The sequence below is a fragment of the Malus sylvestris genome, chromosome 3 (genome assembly GCF_916048215.2).
Source record: "Malus sylvestris chromosome 3, drMalSylv7.2, whole genome shotgun sequence".
In the NCBI taxonomy this organism is placed as follows: Eukaryota; Viridiplantae; Streptophyta; class Magnoliopsida; order Rosales; family Rosaceae; genus Malus; species Malus sylvestris.
Genome location: NC_062262.1, coordinates 35666156 through 35689105, shown reverse-complemented (window position 1 = coordinate 35689105; position 22950 = coordinate 35666156). Strand labels below are relative to the sequence as shown.

At 38.9% G+C, this 22950-nt stretch overlaps 2 protein-coding genes across 5 annotated transcripts; one reads left to right on the top strand and one right to left on the bottom strand.

The window, feature by feature from the left end:
- Positions 1-1282: 1282 nt before the first annotated feature.
- On the bottom strand, positions 1283-11397 carry LOC126615117 (uncharacterized). Of its 3 annotated transcripts, none has more exons than XM_050282864.1 (27): positions 10977-11397; positions 10580-10808; positions 10311-10420; positions 8515-8631; positions 8248-8394; positions 7441-8114; positions 7179-7300; positions 6953-7044; positions 6546-6765; positions 6357-6426; positions 5536-5684; positions 5365-5438; positions 5098-5271; positions 4942-5013; positions 4403-4507; positions 4230-4319; positions 3912-3987; positions 3729-3825; positions 3577-3646; positions 3264-3443; positions 3019-3141; positions 2847-2930; positions 2410-2594; positions 2172-2310; positions 1984-2043; positions 1799-1903; positions 1283-1693 (listed from the first exon to the last, which is right to left on the bottom strand). In XM_050282864.1, exons 1-27 carry the CDS (start codon positions 11052-11054, stop codon positions 1580-1582), a joined length of 3756 nt encoding a protein of 1251 aa, XP_050138821.1. In that variant the 5' UTR covers positions 11055-11397; the 3' UTR covers positions 1283-1579. The 3 variants fall into 3 exon arrangements, with proteins under 3 accessions (XP_050138821.1, XP_050138820.1, XP_050138822.1); XM_050282863.1 differs by having other exon boundaries at positions 6546-6771; positions 10977-11396; XM_050282865.1 differs by lacking the exon at positions 8515-8631 and having other exon boundaries at positions 6546-6771; positions 10977-11396.
- Positions 11398-17468: 6071 nt separating this feature from the next.
- Positions 17469-22347, top strand: LOC126614974 (translocase of chloroplast 159, chloroplastic-like). 2 transcript variants are annotated; one of them, XM_050282684.1, is made up of 2 exons: positions 17469-18572; positions 18894-22347. In XM_050282684.1, exons 1-2 carry the CDS (start codon positions 17684-17686, stop codon positions 22124-22126), a joined length of 4122 nt encoding a protein of 1373 aa, XP_050138641.1. In that variant the 5' UTR covers positions 17469-17683; the 3' UTR covers positions 22127-22347. The 2 variants fall into 2 exon arrangements, with proteins under 2 accessions (XP_050138641.1, XP_050138640.1); XM_050282683.1 differs by having other exon boundaries at positions 17470-22347.
- The last annotated feature ends 603 nt before the right edge of the window (positions 22348-22950 follow it).

Genomic DNA, 22950 nt, shown 5'->3' with positions numbered 1-22950 from the left:
GCAAATTGTAGAGAGCAAAGTTGTGGCTACTATGGCAAACCTGTTCCGAAGGAGATCTGCCCCATCTCCGTTGTGCCCTATTTGTCTAAAACAGGATGAAACAATTGTGCATCTATTTTTGCAATGCCCGTGGGTGGAGGCTGTTTGGTTCAGGGGAAGCTTGGGTATGAGGATTAACCAGACGGATACTTCGTCTTGGGCGGGCTGGCTGCTCCAGAGGTTTGATTCAGCGAGGGGGGCGAGTGAGGTGAGGAAAAATATGCTATCGTATATTGCATTCACTTGTTGGAATATTTGGAAAGCCCGATGTAATTTGCTTTTCAACCAGCAACCAATTCATCCTAGGCAGGTTATTTTGGTCATTTCCTTATCGGTCACCTCATTTAAAAATGCCAGGGATGGTCCTAGGATTACGCCTCATCCTCGGGGACAAGTGCAGTTGGTTGAAGCTTGTTGGTCTCCTCCGTGTCAGGGCTTCGTTAAGATAAATGTGGATGCTAGTTGGGGTTCATGTGATGGAAGGGGATTCACGGGAATTGTTGCACGGGATGAGGCAGGGAGGTTTCTTGCTGCCAGTAGATCAGGTGTATTGGCTACTAGTGTGGCTATGGGTGAGGCCTTGGCAATCTTGCACGGGTGTATGCTTGGCAAGAGGATGGGTTGGAGGAGGATTAGTATTGAGTCCGACTCGTTGGAATCGATTTCTTGCCTGAGGGACATGGCTAAGAAAGGCAGTTGGGATGTCTTCCCTGTTCTTCTGAAGTGTGTTAGATTGGGGAAGGAATTTCTTGATTGCCGCTGGTCTTGGGTTCCAAGACTAGCCAACTCGGCGGCGGACCTAATGGCGTCGCGAAGTAGTAGGGAAGTATGTGATCATGTGTGGGTAGATAGACCCCCATCTTCCTTGATTCATGTATTATGTAATGATGGTTTACCTTGTCCACCTTAATGGTTTTTGGTTTTGCGTGGAGGGGACGCTCTAGCATTGGTTGCGGCGTCGTGTTTTCTCTGTAACCTCTGCGCTCTACCCTTTCCTAGTAGTTGGTGGCTGTTTGCCTCGGTGTAGGCTCTCTTTGTTCTGTTTGGCATCTTTGCCCGGTTATTGTTGATTCTGATTTCCTAAAAAAAAAAAGAGCAAGCGAAGGCCATTCACCCACCCGACTTGCCGGCTTCTTCCGCCGCCGATTCAAGCGTTCAGATTGTTCATAATTTTCGCTACATTTGGTTAACAAAAGCAGGACCTATTCAAGCACTCTAAACATCACCGTTCCGTACACCGATCGACAAAAATACAGATATTAGAACATTGCAAAATGTTTTCCACTTATCAGTTAGTATGTACAGGCAAAAGGAGGACCCATAACAAATAAAAAAGGCATTCGGAACGACATTCCTAACTGATAAGTTAAAATTTATATCGAAACGGGCGAAAATGAAGAAGAGAAAACCTATATATATCGTACAAATGGGGGCGTGACCTTCGCCGGGAATTTCCATGGATATCTCTTGCTACGCCTTATAAGCTCGATAAGGAAGAATAAACCGAACAAAGAACTATACGCCGAAAAAAATACCTACTCTACATAAAATAACTGAGAGACGTCTTCTTTCTTGATCCGCCTTCGCCATATAGGTCATTCCATTGGAGGAGCTCGTTCATATTTGTCGACTCTGATGACACACTTGCACATACCTGCATTGAGTTCGATATTAGACCGGCAGAGCCCCGAAACACAACTGAACGCTTCCGACCAACACAGAATACTACAAGAAGTAGTAATATTAGATCGCAAAGTACCTGCTCATGCGCATGTTTAAAGTCCTCCATCTTCAAAGGACGAATGTCGGTACTACAGTACAACTCGGGTACAGGTCTGTTCTCCGCCAAAGCTAAACTTCTCTCCTGCGATGTGCGGAGAAAGAACTACTTAGTTGTAACACAACACTTCGAATTCAAAAACCAAAAGTACAGTGCAAACCAACCTTTTTCTCTTTCTCTAAAATTTCCCTGATGGGGAGGTGAGCTGCAGCAACACACAGATTCTGCAAGCACAACAAAATGGGGACACAACCGATTACACAAATATTCAAAACTACATAGAATATAACCATTAAAATAAAACTACGTTCGTAAGCAGCATGGATAGGTTTCAGAAAAATTAGTAGGCAACCTTTAAGTCACTTCCTGAATACCCATCCGTAAGATTTGCAACTGCTTCCAAATCAACGTCAGCTTCCAAATCTTCCTTGGCTAATATAACTCTCAGTATTTTCTCTCTGTTCTGGGCATCTGGCAAGTTCACCATCAATCTGCACATAAGATTAATTTTGTACACAGGAAGTCAATGATACTTGCACTGACATATAACAGACGCGGTAGCTGCAGAACAATCAAACAAGCGATTTTACCTCCTTGGAAGCCGCCTAATAACGGCCTCATCAAGGTCAAAAGGCCTATTAGTAGCAGCAAGTACCAATACACGTTCTTTATCCTTTGTACGCAAACCATCCCAGTTCACCATGAACTCATTTTTCATTTTACGCATAGCTTCATGCTCCCCAGGATTTTCACGTCTTCCTAACATGCTGTCAACCTACAATGGTAACCATAAAAAATTAATTTGCACGGGAATAAAATTGAGTGAAACCACATGAACAAAGGATTCTATAAAAAACTCTCATAAACTGACATGGTCTCTTGCATAGCCCATCATGTCAGCTTGTAAAACAGTTCCAGAAAACTCTTTGTATAAATATTGTTTTCCGATTTGAGAAAACTCAAAGGGAAGAGAAGAAATAAGAAGTTCCCTGAACATAGCACAAATATATGGATGTATTGAACCAACCTCATCAACAAAAATGACGCTAGGGGCAATTTTACTAGCTAAGGAGAACACAGCTTTAACGTACTTCTCTCCTTCCCCAAACCACTGCAACAAAAAGTTAAAAGGTGTCAATATGGATTCAAGAGATGTCACAAAATAAACATCCAACCACCACGATAATATGCAAAAATACCTTTGAAGTAATACTTGACATTGAAATGTTAATAAAGTTTGCACCAGCTTCAGTTGCAACAGCCTTTGCAAGCATAGTTTTTCCAGTACCCGGAGGACCAAATAGCAAGATTCCTTTGCAAGGCTGTAGAAGAAGTAACGGTAATCAGAAGGGAAACATGAAAGAGAAGCACCAACATAGTACTGTTTCACTTTCCACAGGGGAGAATGAAAGACAGAGAAGCGAAAAGTATGTCATGTTTCTACCTTAGTCAATTGTCCTTTGCTAAACAATTCAGGCCTCTGAAGAGGAAGCATCACCAACTCCTTTAGGGTGTCCTTCACATTTTCCAAGGCCCCGATGTCATCAAAACTAACCCCAATATCGCTTGGTGGAATAACATCAACAAGAAGTTTTTTCTCAAATTCGTTTCCGGTAACCACATCCTGAAAAATCATGTTGTTAAATCCAATACAATATACACTTAAGTTCTTGATCATAGAAAAACTAGTTTACGTTTCATCTTCAGAAAGTCGGAAGCAAGGCATTTATGGTATGCCCCCAGAATAATCAACATACCTTAAGTGATTTCTTCATGCTCTTGTTTTCATTTTGAATGCCGTGTAGAATGTTTAGTCCATCCTTAAGGCTGTAAGCATAGAATCATAAAATATGATTAGAAAACATAATAGACGGTATGTTTAAACTACTGTCCTAAGAAATAGTACAACCTTTCAGTAGAAATAACAAGTTTGTCATCTTTAACTAAAGCGTCCGAACAATGCATAAGATGGTGACTAATAGCCCAGCCTGCTACTTTCTCAACACCTGTTAAAGAAAAGATTATACAATGAACCGCATAAGTGAATATTTAAGTCAACATTCCCTGCAAATTTGAGTTCAAGAAAACACACTTTCAGTTGTAAGCGCTAGATCATTAATGCAGAGACTTTCAAGGTCAGGGCAATCCACAGCAACTCGGTTAAAAACCTGAAAGCATCAGCCTTATGTAAATATACAGCAATAGCATCGAAAGCAGTAAACACTACATTAGCCACTAAGATGCAGATGTGATCACGCTGCATATGCTGTTAGCAAGCACATGTGCATCAATCTTCAATTCCTTGTAATTTAATAAGTTCACAAGAGGGTGTAAGAACAGTATACATGAGAAACATATTTAAGAGAAAGAACAATAGGAACAAATAGCAGATGTGATCAGATGTACTTACTGAGCGAATGGTAACGATATTTGACTGGGCTTTCAAAGTTTCACCATCACGCTCCAACTGCTGCTTCCAGTCCGATAGTAAAGCTTCATCCTGCCAAAATAGCCGACAAATATTAACGCTTTCAATCAATAACAAGTAGCACAATGACCATACAAGAAAAAAAGGCTGATTACCTGGGGCAGCTGTATGGTCACTTTGTTGGGGAAAATCCGAGAGAGTTGCTTCATAGTTTTAGGAGTTTCCTTGCTCCTATCATGCAGCCTACCACCAAGGTTATCCTGAACACAACCAATAAATGTGTCATTTTAAGAAGGAAAGTACCATCTATGAACAAGAGGGTAACAACTAGTGATAAACATTGACGACAAATTCCAGACTCCCTGCTGGAAAAATATTTGCACCGATACAGATGTGATCCTAATTGATGAGAAAATATGGTTGAATTTATATTTCAATGTGAACAAAGCCCCCTCATCACCGTTTCAATTGACCTTGGGGAATTTGTGTACAGTTGCAAGAGAAAGAGAAAGGACGAGACAGAATTCAATATAAATCAAACAAGAAACAGATTTTAAGAATTAAATTAATCAGATAAGAATATAGTTACAGAATCAGCATGATTATAGATGCAGATATGAGTGGTTAAAACTTGCATTAGCATTACATGCCACCAAGAAAAACAAAATGGAAAATATAATGGCAACTTACATACCGGAAAAGCAAGATCAAGCAAAGCCGTTTGGTTGAAGCCAAATTTTGTGAACAGAAGGCTACCAGGATGGGACTGCAAACATAAAATAATGCTTTAATGTCAAACTACAATAGTGAGTTCAAAATCAGCTAACTGATAAAATCCTCAGCCTTTTACCTTCTCCTTGCGAGTGTCCAACTGGGTATGAGAGCCGATCACAACAACATTCTCTGGCAAGTTTTCAAGCTTACTCTTCAAGACACTATATGCATCTGGGTTACCTGCCATAACCTTTTCTATATCTTTCAAAAACACTATCAAAGGAAGACTTTTACTCTCATGGGATGCAACCTGCACAAGTTTGGTGCAGATATTAATACCAGATTAACTGCAACTATATTGGTATAGTAAAGGGCAATCTTGCTATAGTACAGGCGATTGTACCTCAAGAAGTTCACCAATAGCGAGCTTGTCAATATCATCACCTCCAGAAACATCCAAGGGAAGTAAATGACTAGCTGCATAGTAAATATTAATTATTAACAGAAAAATACAGAAAGTAAAATAAAGCAAAATCATGCACTAACAGGAAGAACTCATGACATCAGAAATCACCAGAGCAAAAAAAGCCATGATCTTCTTCACATAGCCCACCAAGATCATTGCCATCTGGTATTGATTTATCAAATCTAACCCCAATTTTTGCAGCCTCATTTTCTTCAAAAGCAAGAACAACTTTGCCTCGACAACCATATGATGGTCCCCTGCAAAATTTAGAACCAAAATCACTTTCCAATCAATGATCCATGAAATTCATACAGCATGCTTACTGTTGTTTTTCCCATGCACTATTTTTCCTCTTCCGTTTCAAACTCATTAGAAAGTTTATATAGTGGCAATTATATTAAAGAAATTTGTAAAAATTTCCAAATAAAAGAAAGAAACCCTTCATCCAACAAATTCAAAATTCTGAAGTGCAAGGAGTTTTGTGGAAGACATACTTTTATAAATCCAAGTAAAACAACTGTTAAAGGACTATTTGAACAAGGACTGCTACGAAAACTTGCCACAAACTGGCACGGGAGCTGAGAATCAATTTCATATGTACCAACTTATCACATATCAAGTGCCTTTGGCAGCTCGTAATTACTTGCCAAGGCATTGCCATGGAAGAATATTTTTAACTGGTGTTCCACCAGCATCATTTCTCTCAACTTAGGTGCCACAATGAACTAGTAATAAATTCTGCAGTTACACAATTAAGTAAAGATGAAATAAAAGGAAGAGAAAAGATGGAAGTTACAAAGAGATGCCACATCAAACATTGAGGCACCAAACCCTCTTCTTAATTCAGAAAATGATATATACAAATGCCACTTACGAATATCAAATTACTCAGAAATGTAACATTTTATACCATCATGCAAATCGAGTACCTTAGAAGAGGACAACTCTGCAACTGCAGAGGACCAGAAGATATGGCACCCACAAATTTGACCTTGTCACCTGGATAGATCGATAAGGGTCAGCACATCAAAGACAGATAGTGTTAAGTTATAATTCTGGATCAATAAACTAATAAGAAATCCACTGAACATTCGACACTCTAAGAACAAATATCATGCCTTGTTTAAATGTAATGCCTCTGGATGATGCAGTAGAAGTCTCCTGCTTTGGCAGTGCCTGAGAACTCACAGTGGATCCACCAGTAATTTCAGCCTCAACACTAGAGGTTGGTTTCTTGTGCTTGAACCCAGCAGCATGAGCTGCTCGTTTCGCAAAAATGGAAACTCTTTCAGGCCTTGGTACTTCTTTAACAGAATCAGAATCCTTGGGCGGTGGTGCCTGAACCTATTAAGAAGTATATTTCAAGAAATATTTAAAAGAAAAATCCACAATTCTAAACTTGAATTCCTAAAATGACAAAGAAAATCAGCTAGAAAAATGAAGACCAGAAACAACAAATATATGCTTGTAAGCAAAGAAGATTAAAGTTAAAAAAGGGATCAAATGGGGAAATTAAGGAACATACACCAGGCAGGAGAAGAGAATCTACAATTAGTAATCTAGCACCAAAATGTTTCGTAAGTGCCTTTGCCAAGGTCTCCTGATATATCTCAGAACCTACAAAAGAATAATTAAAATAAAAACATAATGAATTAATAAGGAAAGGAAAAGCAAATATAAAATTTCAGAATTTACAAGCATCATCAACCACAGAATTATAAGCATCACCAACCATAAAATGGTAGAAATACCTGCTGGACCAGATAATAATATGCGCGGGCTCCCAGTAGGTAGTGATGAAAAGTACTTTCCAAACTTACTACATTTCAAATTTGGGTGGGTGGATGCAATCAAAACCTTCTTTGTTGTTTCACTGTAAAAATGCAAAATGAGTAAAGGTCTGAGTGCAGAATTTACCAATAAGAGTCCAACTAAATATGGACAAATCACAATTAGGGAAGTTAATTCAGTATTATATGATGATCTAATCGACATAAAAGGCAAATGCTGCACCTTAGGTAATATGGGAAACTTTCAAAGGAGACATCAATATCATCAGGACTTAGAATTCCTTGTTGTAGTTTTTCTTTAAATGCTTGTCGCCTAGTTGATATCAACATTGGAGGGTCAAGATTGTGGAGAAGCTCTCTGATTTCCCTTTGCTCGTCAAACATTTTAGAAATGCTGCCAGTTAAGTCAAAATTGGTACTAGAAGAACCGCCAAACATACGGAGGAGTGGCCTTAGTTGATGAGTTGCCCCAGAGACCTTCCTGGTTTCAGTATCCATATCCAATGCAACGCTATCAAGATTGGGGTTTTCTTTCGCAATGTCAGGGTACTGAACAATATCTTTATCACCTGAAACCTGATCATTAATGTTAGTACTCTCCTTCATCACAATGTCTAGAGTATGGTCATCTGAACCTCGACATGCAGAAGGAAGAGAAGTCATCTCTGCATCTTGTTGCAGCTCGTCACCAGCTTTAGCAGGTTCTGGAAGTAGTGACAAGTCATTTGGCACATTTGACATTGACGCTAATATTGATGCCCCATCAACAGCAGAGGGGTCCCCTGATCTTGCCTCCATATGCATCCCATTAACTGGAGCATTCCGGGTTTCTATAATGCTAATTGAAGGAATGCCCTGAGCAGCTATATTATTGTCATTTGTCAGCTGCTGGAAAATCTGATTCAAGGTTAAGGAATCAATTGAACAATACAAGACATAGCATTAGGTTAAGGGAAGGGCTGAAGTCCAACAGAGAACATTATATGTCATAATTACTATACTCTAGATGGTACTACAGCGAAAAGGATACATATGCATGTCTTCCAGATGAGCTGAATACAACCTCATCGCCTCCATTAAGAATTACCTTCGTATCCTTTTGATAAGTCTTCTCATTCACCTGAACATCACCGTTACCGCCTATAATTTCTAGTTCTGCAGTGGACAAACCTTCACGCTATTCAAAAACAAATTGTTTGAAAGGAAAATAATATCAGTCAAGAGCAGCTTTTCACAAACCCCAGTTCAACAAATATAACCAGTCAAGATTTATGTAGAAGCTATATGAAAGAAATACCTTAACATGTTTCAGTTTACACAAAGTAGTACTAATGGATGGGTCTTTAATACATAAATGGCACTCACGACTTTGACCAACAGTGAAAACAGTATCACAAATGAACAGGTGCGGGTTCTGGAAAGGCATTAGAAACAAACATATAATTAGATTAAAATAACAAGAGGACACCTTGACCAAGTAAGAATCATTCCTCAATAAAAATATATAAAAAAAATCAGTAACTTGCTACTTGATAACATTCAAAGCACACAATGAGCCACAGAAAATGCAAAAGAAACACTTCTTTGGCACCTAGCTATTTTATACGATGTCTTTCTATAAATAAAAAGGCATAGAGATGAAAGATATGGGAGAAATGAGGGATGACAAAGGGTGGTAGAAAAGAGATGGAAGAAATGAATGTATATTGAATGGTACATTCTCTTTCATATTTCCTCCTCCCTCACACCATCCACATTCACCCTTCTCCCTCCTTTCTCCCACACATTGTTCCTCTACCGGTAACAAAGTAAAAAGGTGCTGAAAAACCAAAAACATAAAGATCACCAGACATGCCCTAAATAATCCAATATAATCATCAACTATTTTTACTGAATGCACTCCAACAACAATGTTAATGAGATCCTCACAACTATAAAGTTACCTTTAAGGAACCACTGAAGAGTACTATGGTCCACGTTGAAGGCATGCAAAAGCAATGTATGACATCGTCATATTGACAAATGGAGACTGGTACTTCATATTCTTTCCTACAATCCTACTTCATATTGAACTTAGGTATGCTAAACTGCCTTCGTTCACAAAAGTATAAAAGAGAGATATCTAAGCTCAAATATGAAGTCGGGAAGAATAAGAGAGATATCTTGAACCATCAATATCTACCCTAACAGTGAATATAACAACCGGATTTCTATTGTGAGGACTGATGGACACAATATGACTGCTTGTAGGTGTTGACGGAGGCATAGTACTCAATCAATTACACATTCTTGGTTGTCATACCCTAAACACTGTTTTGGCCCTCTCCTAAGACAATTTAATCCATCATTCCATCACTCTTGAGGAAAACTTGCCCACTCACCCAGCTACTCTATGTCATGTTGTACTGCATTTAACAAAACCTAACACTAGCTAAGATATCTGTCCAACTGATTGAAAGGATATACCCGAAATAAGATCTTTATTGAGTGCTATCATTACCTCAATATAAGAATTTGATAAAGTCATCTCTTTTAGCAAAACAAAGAGTATCAAGCATAACATAATCAAGTTTTATATCTTCTACAGGCTTTATATTTAAAATAACCAACAAATTCTGTTTTGTGGATCAAAGAAATCAACAACAACAACAACAAAGCCTTTTCCCACTAAGTGGGGTAGTACTCAATCAATTACACATTCTTGGTTGTCATACCCTAAACACTGTTTTGGCCCTCTCCTAAGACAATTTAATCCATCATTCCATCACTCTTGAGGAAAACTTGCCCACTCACCCAGCTACTCTGTGTCATGTTGTACTGCATTTAACAAAACCTAACACTAGCTAAGATATCTGTCCAACTGATTGAAAGGATATACCGGAAATAAGATCTTTATTGAGTGCTATCATTACCTCGATATAAGAATTCGATAAAGTCATCTCTTTTAGCAAAACAAAGAGTATCAAGCATAACATAATCAAGTTTTATATCTTCTACAGGCTTTATATTTAAAATAACCAACAAATTCTGTTTTGTGGATCAAAGAAACCAATGATAACAAATGACATGGAGAAAATAAGCAACAAAACACACCTTTGAGCACTGCGAAATAAGCATTCCCCAAGCAGATTTCGAATTCAACTTTGCAGTCTTCTTTGGAAGCTTCTTAGCCCGCTTCAAACCCGCACGGACTGCAGTTTCCCCTGAGAACCCCCAACAACCGAAATTCGAAATCAAACCCAAAACCCCAAAACAAACCAAAATTCAAACCCTAAACCCAACGTATCCATGCAATTAAAACCCACATACAAATACAAAAAAAAAAAAAGACATGCAAGGAGATAGAGAGCAAAGATTGGTACCCAAAGGCTGCGGCGAAACCAAGGCCTCGCCTTCCGGTATGGCATCGGGGGATCTCTCCAGCGCGGTGGCATCAGAGCCGTTACTTGCCTTCAACGAATCAGTGGTCGGCGGATCAGAGGGTCGGAGCTCAAGTTCCGGAGATTGGGACCCAGATTCCTTAATCGGACCCAAAGGCTCCGCCGGCGGCCCACTCCTAACTCCGTTGTTCGACGACGAAGCATCAGACGCCTAGGATTTCAATATTAACCGATCAATCAAGCAATTGGGAATCCCCAAATGAACAAAAAGATCAAATCTTTCACCCCGAAATCCCACATGCAACGCAAAATTCAAATACCCAGAAAACCCATTTCTGCAAAAAGGAATTGAATTGAATTGAAATGGAAAAGAACGAACCTTTGAGCGTTTGGGGTTGGGAGGAGGGGAGGCCGATAGGGCGCGTTTGGAAGAGGAGCTGCGCCTGGTTTCTACCATGGTGAAGTTGGCGCTTTTCGTTCGAGTTGGAGCTGGGTCTTCGTCTCTGATCCAAACAAGGTAGAGAGATGAAGTAGAAAGAATGAATGATTGAAGGGATTATTATTATTAGTTATCAGAAAAGAAATTTGAGCTTTTTAATTTGTTTATTTTTCAATTCTCTCTCCCTGGTTTTATAAGGTTTCTAGAGAGAGAGTAGAGAGAGAGAGAGGAGGACAAATGGGGGAAAGTAATGAAAGCGGTGGTGGAAGCGATGAGCCTTTTGTGTTTTGGTTCCGGTTTGAAAAATGTTTGTAATTTTATTTGTATTTAGAAAGCTTAACTAGCTAGATACAGAGAGAGAGAGAGAGAGAGAGAGCTGCTAACACAAGTTTCTGACTCTCGATTCCGAAACGTTTCATAATTATTCAAGATATCGGCTTTTGGAGTTGGAGAGATTCGCATTTCGGATTATGTATTAACTAGCCTTCGTACTCACGTTCGTGCCGTAGATATTTTTTAAATTACGATGTATTATGCACGATTTATATGTTTTAAATGTATTTATACGTGTGAATTGACAAAATCAAATCAAATATTTGAAGTAAATAATAATCTTAGATCATGCTAGAAAAAACTCCTCACAAACCAATCAAATCAGCTGAATTTAAATAATAAAATCGGTTTTTCAATTTTCTATTTACATTTTATTGAATTTACATTAAGAATAGATAAAATAATATTTAATAACCTGATTGAATCACATTATTGCTAGTCTATTATAAGGCTAAGCCCACCCTCCTACCCTTAGTGTAGATAATATCGTTTGTTAAAACAAAAATCATTTGACAACTAATTTAATCACATTATTATGCACATGTGAAAGATCTTTTTTATAACCGGCATTACACACTTCTAAAAATGTTTTGAACGTGTTTAAAAATAGAGAAAATAGTATTTAATGAACAACTAATTGAATCACATTATTAGCCTATTGTGAGATATTAATTAAAAAAATTGTACAAAAAGAATTTATTATTAAAAAAATACTATTAAAATAACGAAAATACCCCCTACATTATTTGGTGCATTATTTTGGGTTGCTTTTGAAATTTTTTGCTTTGAGAGCATTTTTGTTCAAAAAAATTTAGTGAAGCTTGTGACCCCAAAAGAGGTTGCTGGCTTTATATATATAAATGAAAATTCCAATTACCAAAAAAAAAAGATGAAAATTCCATAACAAAGCATGGGATTTTCAAGTGAAAGTAAAAATATCATTTTCCATTTATCGGTAAGATGCATTACTATTTACTATTTCGAATTGGAAGCCTAATTATTCACAATTCAACACCATAGATTGTCCAGTGATTATGGACAAATTTCTAACTCATACTTTACAAGTTACATCATGTGTTCGATTTCTGGCACTTATAAATCATACAATGAATTTATAGATGACCTTTTACTGTTGTTTTGTTGATGCAGAATTGGCGTAATTTTGTACTTGCCAAATTGCAGTTTATGTCGACAAGATCACATGCAGAATGCCAAATACTCATAGTGTTTTAACTATTAAATTTTTATTTACAAATTCAAAATCTAAATTTAACAATTAAAATACCGAAAATACTGAATACTCCAAAGCATCCAAATATTTTCATCATTAAAAAACTCCAAGTGATAAGTTATGTGCATGCAACTAGCTCCAACCATGTACAATCCAACATCCCACACCAAACACCAACTGATTAAATTGATCAACCAAACTGCATGAATTTTGCACAGATCAACAGTGTTTTGTACATGATTCGGATAGCCTTCCATTTAATTTCTCACCTTCTTTTTGTACATGATTCGGAGAACCTTCCCATTTAATTTCTCCCCTTTTTTATTTTGTTTTATTTGGTTTGGCTAGTGGGTTTTAGGGGGACGAGGGGCGTTTCATGTGGAAATTTTGGGGCATGTAAGGAATATGAATTGAAATAATTTGGTTCTTGAGTTTCTTGCGTTTACTAAAATATAAGTATGAGAATCATTTCAATTCTTAATTTTTCCATGTGTTTACTTACAAGTAAGAAATCGAAAAAGTGTAAGTTTCTCTCATTTTTAGTTTTCCGATTCCTTCATTTTTTTTAAGTAAACATGCTTCGGTTCCTTCCAACTGCTATGAGTGGAAGGAAGGGAGACTTCACTGCTAAAACCCGCATGTATAGTCTTGCTCGCCTAATTCTTGATTGCCTTGGCGTGAAACACAAGGAACCCAACTCTCTTTAGTTTTAGGAATCCTTTCATAGTTGTATTTCTTGTGTATTAAGTTATTGTCTCTTGTACGTCAAGTATACACGTGTATATAATCGCACCTTGTGCTATCAATAATATTATTCATTCAGTTTTACAAATCTTCATGAATAAAATTGAAGTTCAACCATAAAATCAATTGGCAATATAAGAAATAGCTCAATTACTTATAAGTTCATGCAAGGTCTCTTATTTTCCCAATGTGGGATCAATACTCTCAATACACCATCTCACGTGTCGCAAATTGTCAAGCCTACCACATAGATAATACAAATCGGGCAACATGAAGTACGATGGTCGTTGGGCTTCACACATAAACAACTTGCTCTAATACCATGAAGAAAAAAAATTGAGGAAGTTCCACAATATGAAAATATGCAGGCAACTTGGTTTCTTGTCATACCAAGTTACCAACTAGTGCAAGGCTGTAAATACTAAATAGAAGAAGAATATGCGCACTCGCCCGCAAGATTTTAAGGTCATATGGCCACGATTCTATGTCTTGTCTCCTTGTATGTTAGGCTAGTTCATGATTTTCGAACGAAATTTTTTCTTTATGTGCTTTTAATTCATCGACTCCATGTACATATAGGTTATTTAATTATAAGGAGTCGAGCAGTGTTCCATATGCATTCATGGTGTTGATGGAAATGTGGAAGTGCGTCGTAGTTACTCAAACTTTGGTCATTCCCGTTTCCATATTGTTGTGCATTTTAAATAGCAATTCCAAGGTTGATCTAGTTATTATGATATGCGAATTACATATTCATGTGTTGAGTTTATACTCATGTACTCATGTGTTTTGAGTTCAAAACTTTTTTTATCTTAAATTATTGTAATAATTTAGAATTCTCCCACCCCTAATAGTAATAATTAACATAGAATACATGGACCTTAGAAAGTGGATAAGGATCACGCAGATTTGATCATGAATTTAGGGTTTTGTTTTTGATGATTAGCTTTAATCATTTGCACATGTGCCTCACCAAATATCTAATTGTTAATTGTCTCCACACTAGTTGAATCTTACCCTCCATTTTCAAGCTTTTTCGGACATAATCGAACTACATCGTGAAATGTAAGACTCGTTTCATAATTATTTTTATCAAAAAAAAAAGTATACAGCGAAAAAGGTTAATGAAAGAGTAAATGATAACAAAATATTGAATGAAGTGATATTAAATTGGATCCTACTATTTATATTCTATATCCCTCGTTTCTCACATGTACATCCCCTCCATTTCTAACACAAGAACAAAATCCAAAAATTATAAACGATATATTTATCAAAAGAAATTTAATGAGTTAGTTGGTATTACGATGTGCAATTGGAACAAGCATAGCCAATTAACATATAAGTCATAATTGTATTTTATATAACAATGTTCTATTTCATGGTGTCTATGGTTGACATACAATTGACCAACAATAATAGATTGCATATCAAACTCGTTATCCATATGATTCGGACTCAAAACTTTTCAACTTATAAGTGTAGAGAAATATACTAGACTGTAGTTAGTTACTAGTGGCAATAAATTAGGTGAACTTTTGAGTCGAACTAATAGTATATACCATAGGCGAATAGATGATACACATATACACATACTTTTAGTATGTTCGTTACATTGTCACTTAGTGTTACTAGCGTGTTTAGGTTATAACATGCATATTTATTTATTGATAATGTATCTTAAATTTATAACATATCCATGCATATTGTTAGACATTCGGCAAACTTTGGGTTCGTTTGGACGTACTTTTAATACAACTGAAAGCGCTTTTAGTGAAAGTGTTTTTGGATTCCAAAAGAACTTTAAGTATTTTTCCAAGATTTACTTTTATTTTTACTAAGGACTGATTCTAAAAGCAATATCATAAAAAACGTTTGCAGTCATTTTAAAAACACTTTTAAACGAACCTTTTGTCGTTTGCATGCATGCATGCATGAATGATGAACCTACTCTTAAGATGGGACATGAGATTGGGTCTGAACTCAAGCTTAGTTGTTCTTGTCCGTCCACACTCAACCAATGTCGGCCACCAACTTTGTACCCTAACCCAATCAACTCATGGACTCACATGCCCCGTACCTATAACTGAAAATGAAATGGTTCTCTAGCTAATACATTGAATTCAATTTGATATAACAAGTAATTTTTCGATATGAATATCACTATAATATCATTTTGTTACATATGTGCATTGATTGTTAATGTTTGGGCATCAGTCATTCGTTAATACCGTCACATCATGTTACATACGGTATTGACTTGACCTTTGGTAGTATATAAACTAAGCATTGGATCAATGTAGAAGGTGGAATAGACCTTTGGTGGATATATCAAAACCCTAACCCTAACCCTAAACCTAGAAGGAACTGAGTCATGGCCATCCATTTGCAGATGAGGAATAAGAGGGAGCAAATGATAACACGTAGAGACCAAGAAACAACAAAACTCTGCTCTCTGCCAACAACCCAATCTTATTCTTTCACTCCCAAACGTTATCTTTCAAATGCAAACAAACAAGGGGCAGTCCAACTGCTACCGACAGAAACAAGAAAGAAACAAAAAAACCCTAATCCTGACAATTACTTGTTACCTTTCGATCGAGTTATCTTTCAATCCTTTGGGGAGGGGATGGAAATGTTGAGGGTTTTCTAATCTTTGAGGATTTTGATTGCTCTTGGATGAATCAACTGTATGTCGAGTGAGCGACTGATTGTACCAATTATTACTAATCAAATGGTTGTGGCAAATCATTTGCTCAATCTCAAACCTAGGTAGGTCGGGTGTTCCTTGTAGGTTTAAAACAACACTCAACCGTTTTATACAATCAATCACGTTCATGTTATGTTTAGTTTAATTACAAGCTCTCGCTATTGGGCTTGGCAAGCATTTGGTTAATCATATTTTTTGTAATTACATAAACCTAATACCTATGTGAACTAAAATTCTTAAGGAAAATATTTCACATGGGAACCAAATATCTTTTGTGCATAGTGCTTAGCAAGCACTCATGTACTAAGATGAAATACATATAATTATACCTGGCATTTAAAAACAAATTACTATTATTCAAGAAGAGGGAAGATTCGAAATTTTACAATAATTTAGGAGGGAGGAGAATTTCGGAGCCCACCATTTTTACTTCCCACACACCTCCTCAATTTTCGACGGTCTAATTACATGAACTGAACAAGATTAAAAGACATAAATTAACAATGAGTGTGTGAGTAACACAATCATCACTTAACGTGTATGAATTTTTATTTTATTTTATGGAAAAATAAATTTATCCAAAGAGAGAAACTTCAAGTACAACTACTTCAAGTACAATCAAAGAGAAACATTTATAGGATAAGGATCTATCTTATATATAAGTATCATGAAAGGAGTGCCCAACTCTATTAATAACATCAACTAGAATATTCGTCCATCCAGAAAAACCTGGGCCCAAGTTATAAATGAAAAAGATAATGCAAGTAATTTGATGTCCTCAATCACCAAGGCGGTCAGCACTTGTTAAAACGTATGAATCGACTTATAATATCAAATCAATTAGGGCAATGTTAGGCAGATCAAATTTTAAAATAATTGTAGATTGAATGATGTATTACTAATAAGAAATAAATTCGTTAACCAACACTTAAGTAATAATCCAATAATCAACAACAATATTATTTAATTTATTAGATTTAGTTTAAAAATTTAGTTTCCGTAACATCACTTCATCAATTAATTTTCTCATAAAATTAAGGGTTGTTTCATCAATTTCAAGGACGAAAATAACAAAATTTGATAAAATTTGACTGTTAAAGTCAAATAATAAAAAAGAAAACTAATGAAAAGGGCTTGAAAACTTTGAGTTTTAATGATAAGGACAAAATAAAGGGTAAAGTGAATAGTATTAGGATTGACTTTTTAGTGTAAAAATGTGGTTTTTCGTTAAAGTGAACAGTACCGGGTGCTTTTCGTTAAAGTTCCCATAATAAAAATGCAGCAAATGAAGATAAAAAAAAAGAAAAGAAAAAGAAAAAAAGAGTAAAGGCAACAAATAAAATAAAAAACCTTTGGAGAAAGGGCAATCCAGTAAATTCACGAATGGTGCGAACATCGGATGGAACTCCCACGCCCAGTCCTCTCTCTACAAACAAGAAACTTGGAGGAGAACCCGTGACGCCGTCTCCTCCCATCTCTCCTAAAACCTTATCTCTCCCACTCGACGCAGTCCCACAGTCCCTTCCACAAAACCCAAATCCCGAAAACCACTCTCTCTCTCTCTCTCTCTCTCTCTCCAGAGGGTGCAGCAAAACCCTTCAATTTTCACCTCACAGCCAGCAGCCTCCGATGGAGTCCAAGCTTTTTGCTTCAGAGGAGGAGGCGCAGCACCTCTCAAACGCACCAGGTTCTTCATTTCTTTCTTCTCAGTACTCTGTTATCGATGATTCATCGAAAACCCATGTTTCCAAAATTGATAATGACGAGAAATTTAGCGGGGTTGGTGGCGGTAGTGACGGTGGTGGGTCCGAGACGGAGGAGGGGTTTGTAAGCGGGGAGGAGGAGGATTTTGATTCCGAGAGGGCGTTTGTGAGAGGCGGAGATACCGTGGTGGTTGGAGGGGTGCAGGAGGATTCCGGTGTGAAGTTTGTTAACCCGTCGGAATTCTTCTATCCGACGAGTACGAGTGGTCTGCGGCCGATTGCCAAGGTATCGGTGGATGATGACGACGGCGAGGAGGATGCTGGGGAGGAAGTGTTTATGGATTCGAAGAGTTTAGAGGGTGGGAGTCCTAAAGGTGTTGTTTTGGGGGATAGTGGGTTGGGGAAGAGTGAAAATTTGGGTGAAGTGGTCAAGGAAAATGGTGTTAGTGGTGAAGAAGAAGATAAGGTAGTTGAGAATTCGAAATTGGTAGAGGGTTTGGGCTCGGTGGTGGAGAAGCCGGTGGAGGTGGCTGAAGTAGATGATAAGAAGGCTGTAGAGCAGCCGAAGGAGGAGCATGCTTTCAATGGCGAAACGGAAGTTGTGACAGAGAGTAAAGAAAATTGTGTGGTGGTGGATGGGCCAGCTGATGAGAAGTTGGTTGAGGTTGAAGAGAACGGAGTGGAAATTACAAGTGGAGGTGACTCAGTTGTGCGGGATATACATGCCAATTTGTCTCAGACAGGAGCAGCTGTTGTCGTTGGTGATGTAGAGACGATTGAGGAATCTGAAATAAAAGGCTTGGAGGTTGATGAAGGTGTGAGTTTGGATAATGGTTTTGATCAAATTAGCCCTGAGACTGAAGAACCAAATGACTTGGAATCTGTGGCTGTGGATTCTGAGGGTTTAGGGTTTAGGGAAGTTGTGAGAGAGAGTAAAGAAAATGTTGTGGCGGTGGATGCGCCAGCTGATGATAAGTTGGTTGAGGTTGAAGAGAATGGTGTGGAAATTACTAGTGGAGGTGACTCAGTTGTGCAGGATATACATGCCAATTTGTCACAGACAGGAGCAGCTGTTGTGGTTGGCGATGTAGAGACGATCGAGGAATCTGAAATAAAAGGCTTGGAGGTTGATGAAGGTGTGAGTTTGGATAATGGTTTTGATCAAATTAGCTCTGAGACAGAAGAACCAAATGACTCGGAGTCCGTGGCTGTGGATTCTGAGCGTGACAGAGCGGTTGTTCCCAAGTCTGGGAATGTAGAACTTGATGGAGAGAAAGCTGCTATTGTTGCTGGTGCTGATGAAGTTGATCTTGAGAAGAGGCCAGAAAGGAAGGATGAACTGAAATCTAATTCCGAAACCAGAGAGAAAGGGCTGGCAACGGAATCAGGTGCTGATGTGATGTCAGATGACAAACCATCGGTAGGGGATGGAGCTGAAACAGAAACTGTAAACTTATCAGAACATGAACCGCAGATAGAGGCAAAACCGGAGAACGGTGACTTGAATGCACATGATGAAGTGCATGAATTGGAAGCGGCTGTCTGCGGAAAATATGTGGCACCTGAATTTCTGGATTCAAGTTCTGATAGCCACAAAGTAAAGCTAGTTGAGGAAGTTGAGGAGAAGCATATCCCAGATGAAATTGGCATTGGATCTGTGGATGCAAATTCCATTTCAAACAGAGAGATAAGAGTTGAAACTGACGATGACGGTGATAATGATCTTCAATATGATGATAAGGATCTTCAAGACGATGAAGGTGAGAATGAAGGTTCAGTTACAGATGCGAACAATGAAGGTATGATTTTTGGAAGCTCTGAGGCTGCTAAACAGTTTTTGGAACAGTTGGAGCGAGGATCCCGTGCTGGTTCTTACTCAGGTGCTGACAGTTATCATGATCATTCACAGAGAATTGATGGCCAGGTTGCCACGGATTCAGATGAAGAAGTGGACACTGATGAGGAAGGGGGCGGAAAAGAGTTATTTGATTCTGATGCACTGGCAGCGCTTCTGAAAGCAGCAACAGGTGCTTCCTCAGATGGTGGCAATGTTACATTCACCACCCCAGATGGATCCAGGCTTTTCTCTGTTGAGCGTCCTGCTGGGTTGGGATCATCAGTCCGGTCGTTGAAACCTGCTTCCCGACCAAACAACTCGAACCTTTTTTCATCTTCCAATGTCACAGTTGGGGGCAGTTCTGAGAACTTGAGTGAAGAAGAGAAAGCGAAGCTCGAAAAGTTTCAGCAAATAAGGGTTAAGTTCTTGAGGCTCGTGCAGAGATTAGGTGTTTCTACAGAAGAGTCAGTACCAAGGCAGGTTCTATACCGCCTAGCTCTTGTGTCAGGGAGGCAAAACAGTCAAGAATTTAGCCTTGAAGCTGCAAAGATGACCGCTCTTCAGCTTGAAGCAGAGGAGAAGGATGATTTGGACTTCTCCTTGAACATACTGGTTCTTGGGAAGACAGGTGTTGGGAAAAGTGCCACTATAAATTCGATTTTCGGTGCAGAAGTGACCCCAATTAATGCTTTTGGACCTGGAACAACTGCTGTGAAAGAAATTGTTGGAGTGGTGGATGGAGTCAAGATTAAGGTTTTTGATACACCGGGTCTGAAATCTGCTGCAATGGAACAGGGCATCAATCGCAAAATCTTATCTTCTGTGCAGAGGCGCATGAAAAAATCCCCCCCAGATATTGTCCTCTATGTGGATCGGATGGACTCCCGAAGTAGGGATCTAAGTGATGTGCCATTGTTAAGATCAATCACTAATGCCTTTGGTCCTTCAATTTGGCGAAGCACCATAGTTACTCTGACTCACAGCTCTTCTGCTCCTCCTGATGGACCATCAGGTTCCCCTCTGAATTATGAGATGTTTCGTAATCAGCGGGAACAAATAATGCAGCAGACCATTGGACAAGCTGTTGGCGATCTAAGGTTCATGAATCCGAGTATGATGAGTCCAATATCTCTTGTAGAGAACCACCCATCTTGTCGGAAGAGAGATAATCAGAAAGTTCTCCCTAATGGTGTAGCTTGGAGATCCCATCTATTGCTCTTATGCTACTCTATGAAGATCTTGTCTGATGCGTCTAATCTCTCCAAACCTCCGGAATCATTTGATCACCGTAAGCTCTTTGGTTTGCGTTCCCGTTCGGCTCCTCTTCCATACTTATTGTCTTGGCTGTTGCAATCTCGTCCGCACCCAAAACTTGCTACCGATCAAGGTGGTGAGAATGCTGATTCAGACATTGACTTGGCTGACTTGTCTGATTCTGATCAAGAGGAAGAGGAGGATGAGTATGATCAGCTTCCGTCATTTAAGCCTCTCAAGAAGGCTCAGATTGCTAAGCTTAGCAGAGAGCAGAGGAAGGCGTACGCTGAGGAGTACGATTATAGGTTTAAGCTCCTCCAGAAGAAGATGTGGAAAGAGGAGTTGAGAAGGATGAAAGAAATGAAGAAGAAGGGCAAGGTCAGTGAAGAGGAGTACGGTTATTTGGGTGAAGAAGATCCAGAAAATGGTGCTCCAGCAGCTGTGCCGGTGGCATTACCTGATATGGTTTTGCCGCCTTCTTTTGATGGTGAAAATCCAGCTTACAGGTACCGGTTCTTGGAGCCGACTTCTCAGTTCACGGCAAGGCCAGTGTTGGACGCGCAAGGCTGGGACCATGACTGTGGGTATGACGGTGTCAACCTTGAACATACTCTGGCCATTGCTAATTCTTTTCCCGCAGCTGTTGCTGTTCAGCTTACAAAGGATAAGAAAGAGTTCAATATTCATTTAGATTCCTCGGTTGGTGCTAAGCACGGGGAGAAGTGGTCGAGTATGCTAGGGTTTGACATTCAGAACATCGGAAAGCAACTTGCATACATTGTCCGAGGAGACACCAAAGTCAAAACTTCCAAGAGGTTCAAGAATGCTGCCGGAGTATCTGTGACATTCTTGGGTGAAAATGTGTCCACTGGATTCAAACTCGAACAGGAGTATGCGGTTGGCAAGCGCCTGGTATTGGTGGGTACTACTGGTACTGTCCGATCTCAGGGCGACTCAGCATATGGAGCAAATTTGGAGGTGCGGCTGAGGGAGGCAGATTTTCCGATTGGCCAGGATCAATCCTCATTGGGTCTGTCTCTCGTGCGGTGGAGGGGTGACTTGGCCCTGGGGGCAAATCTCCAGTCCCAGTTTTCCCTCGGCCGCAACTACAAGATGGCTGTTCGTGCAGGGTTGAACAACAAGCGCAGCGGACAGATCTCGATCAGAACAAGCAGCTCCGAACAACTCCAACTTGCGCTCATTGCCGTGATTCCGGTTGTCAAGGCTATCTACAACAGCATCTGGCCCAGAGCCAGCGAGAACTACTCCATCTACTAAGATACGTTCTATTCATTTTGTCATCTGTTTCCGTTCTGTTATGTTTACGACGTCGATGTTTTGATATTTTGTCAAATAAAGCTGAGATTGCGCGATTAGTTGTATCGAAAACGAGATGGAACCTAGAGAGCGAGTTTATTCAACGAGATGGTGCTGTAATAATCTCGGATTATGTATTAATCATTCCTAGTTAATGACAAGTTTTGAGTTTATTCAGTTAATACTTTTTCTCTCCCATTGATGCCCTAAATCTTTGTGATATCTTTCCACTTATATTTGCTTCCCTGACTGCTGGTAATGGAGTAATTGTAAGAGCCAAAATTTTCTGTGCAAGATATCCGTTCTTTAGGTACCGTTTGGTATGGGACGGAATAGAGTGGGACGAAGCGTTCCGTCCCACATTTTGTGCGCCTAAAATGGGAGGAACGAGCTGTTCCACGAAACGAATTTTGGATGAATTTTCGTTCCGCCTCACCTCCTGCAACGACTCGTTCCACATCCGTGGAACATAAAATTATAACCTGACCGTCTCTTTCTTCTTCCTCCTTGTTTCCATCCGAGGGCATATTTGCTCCCTCTCCGTCTCATTCCGTTTCGTACCGTATGCATACCAAACGATACCTTAAGATGCTTCGAGAATATGACATTTCTAGTTTATGCGGCTTTGGTACGATGAGGTTGATTGATCCCATTTAGGGTTCAAAGATCGCAATTTAGAGCTTAAATTTTAGAAATTATACTCTCATATTCGTTAATCCCTTAGAAGCTCTAAAGAGCAATTCTACATTAATAAATCGATTCTATTGTTAAAAGATTAGTGCTAT

Excerpts from the sequence above, each read along its gene's own strand:
- LOC126615117 (XM_050282863.1), bottom strand. The coding sequence starts at position 11,054 with ATGGTAGAAACCAGGCGCAGCTCCTCTTCCAAACGCGCCCTATCGGCC. Across the intron at positions 5,014-5,097 it reads TGGACACTCGCAAGGAGAAG|TCCCATCCTGGTAGCCTTCT; the intron begins GTAAAAGGCTGA and ends TTATGTTTGCAG. Across the intron at positions 2,044-2,171 it reads ATTCAGGAAGTGACTTAAAG|AATCTGTGTGTTGCTGCAGC; the intron begins GTTGCCTACTAA and ends TTGTGCTTGCAG.
- LOC126614974 (XM_050282683.1), top strand. The coding sequence starts at position 17,684 with ATGGAGTCCAAGCTTTTTGCTTCAGAGGAGGAGGCGCAGCACCTCTCA.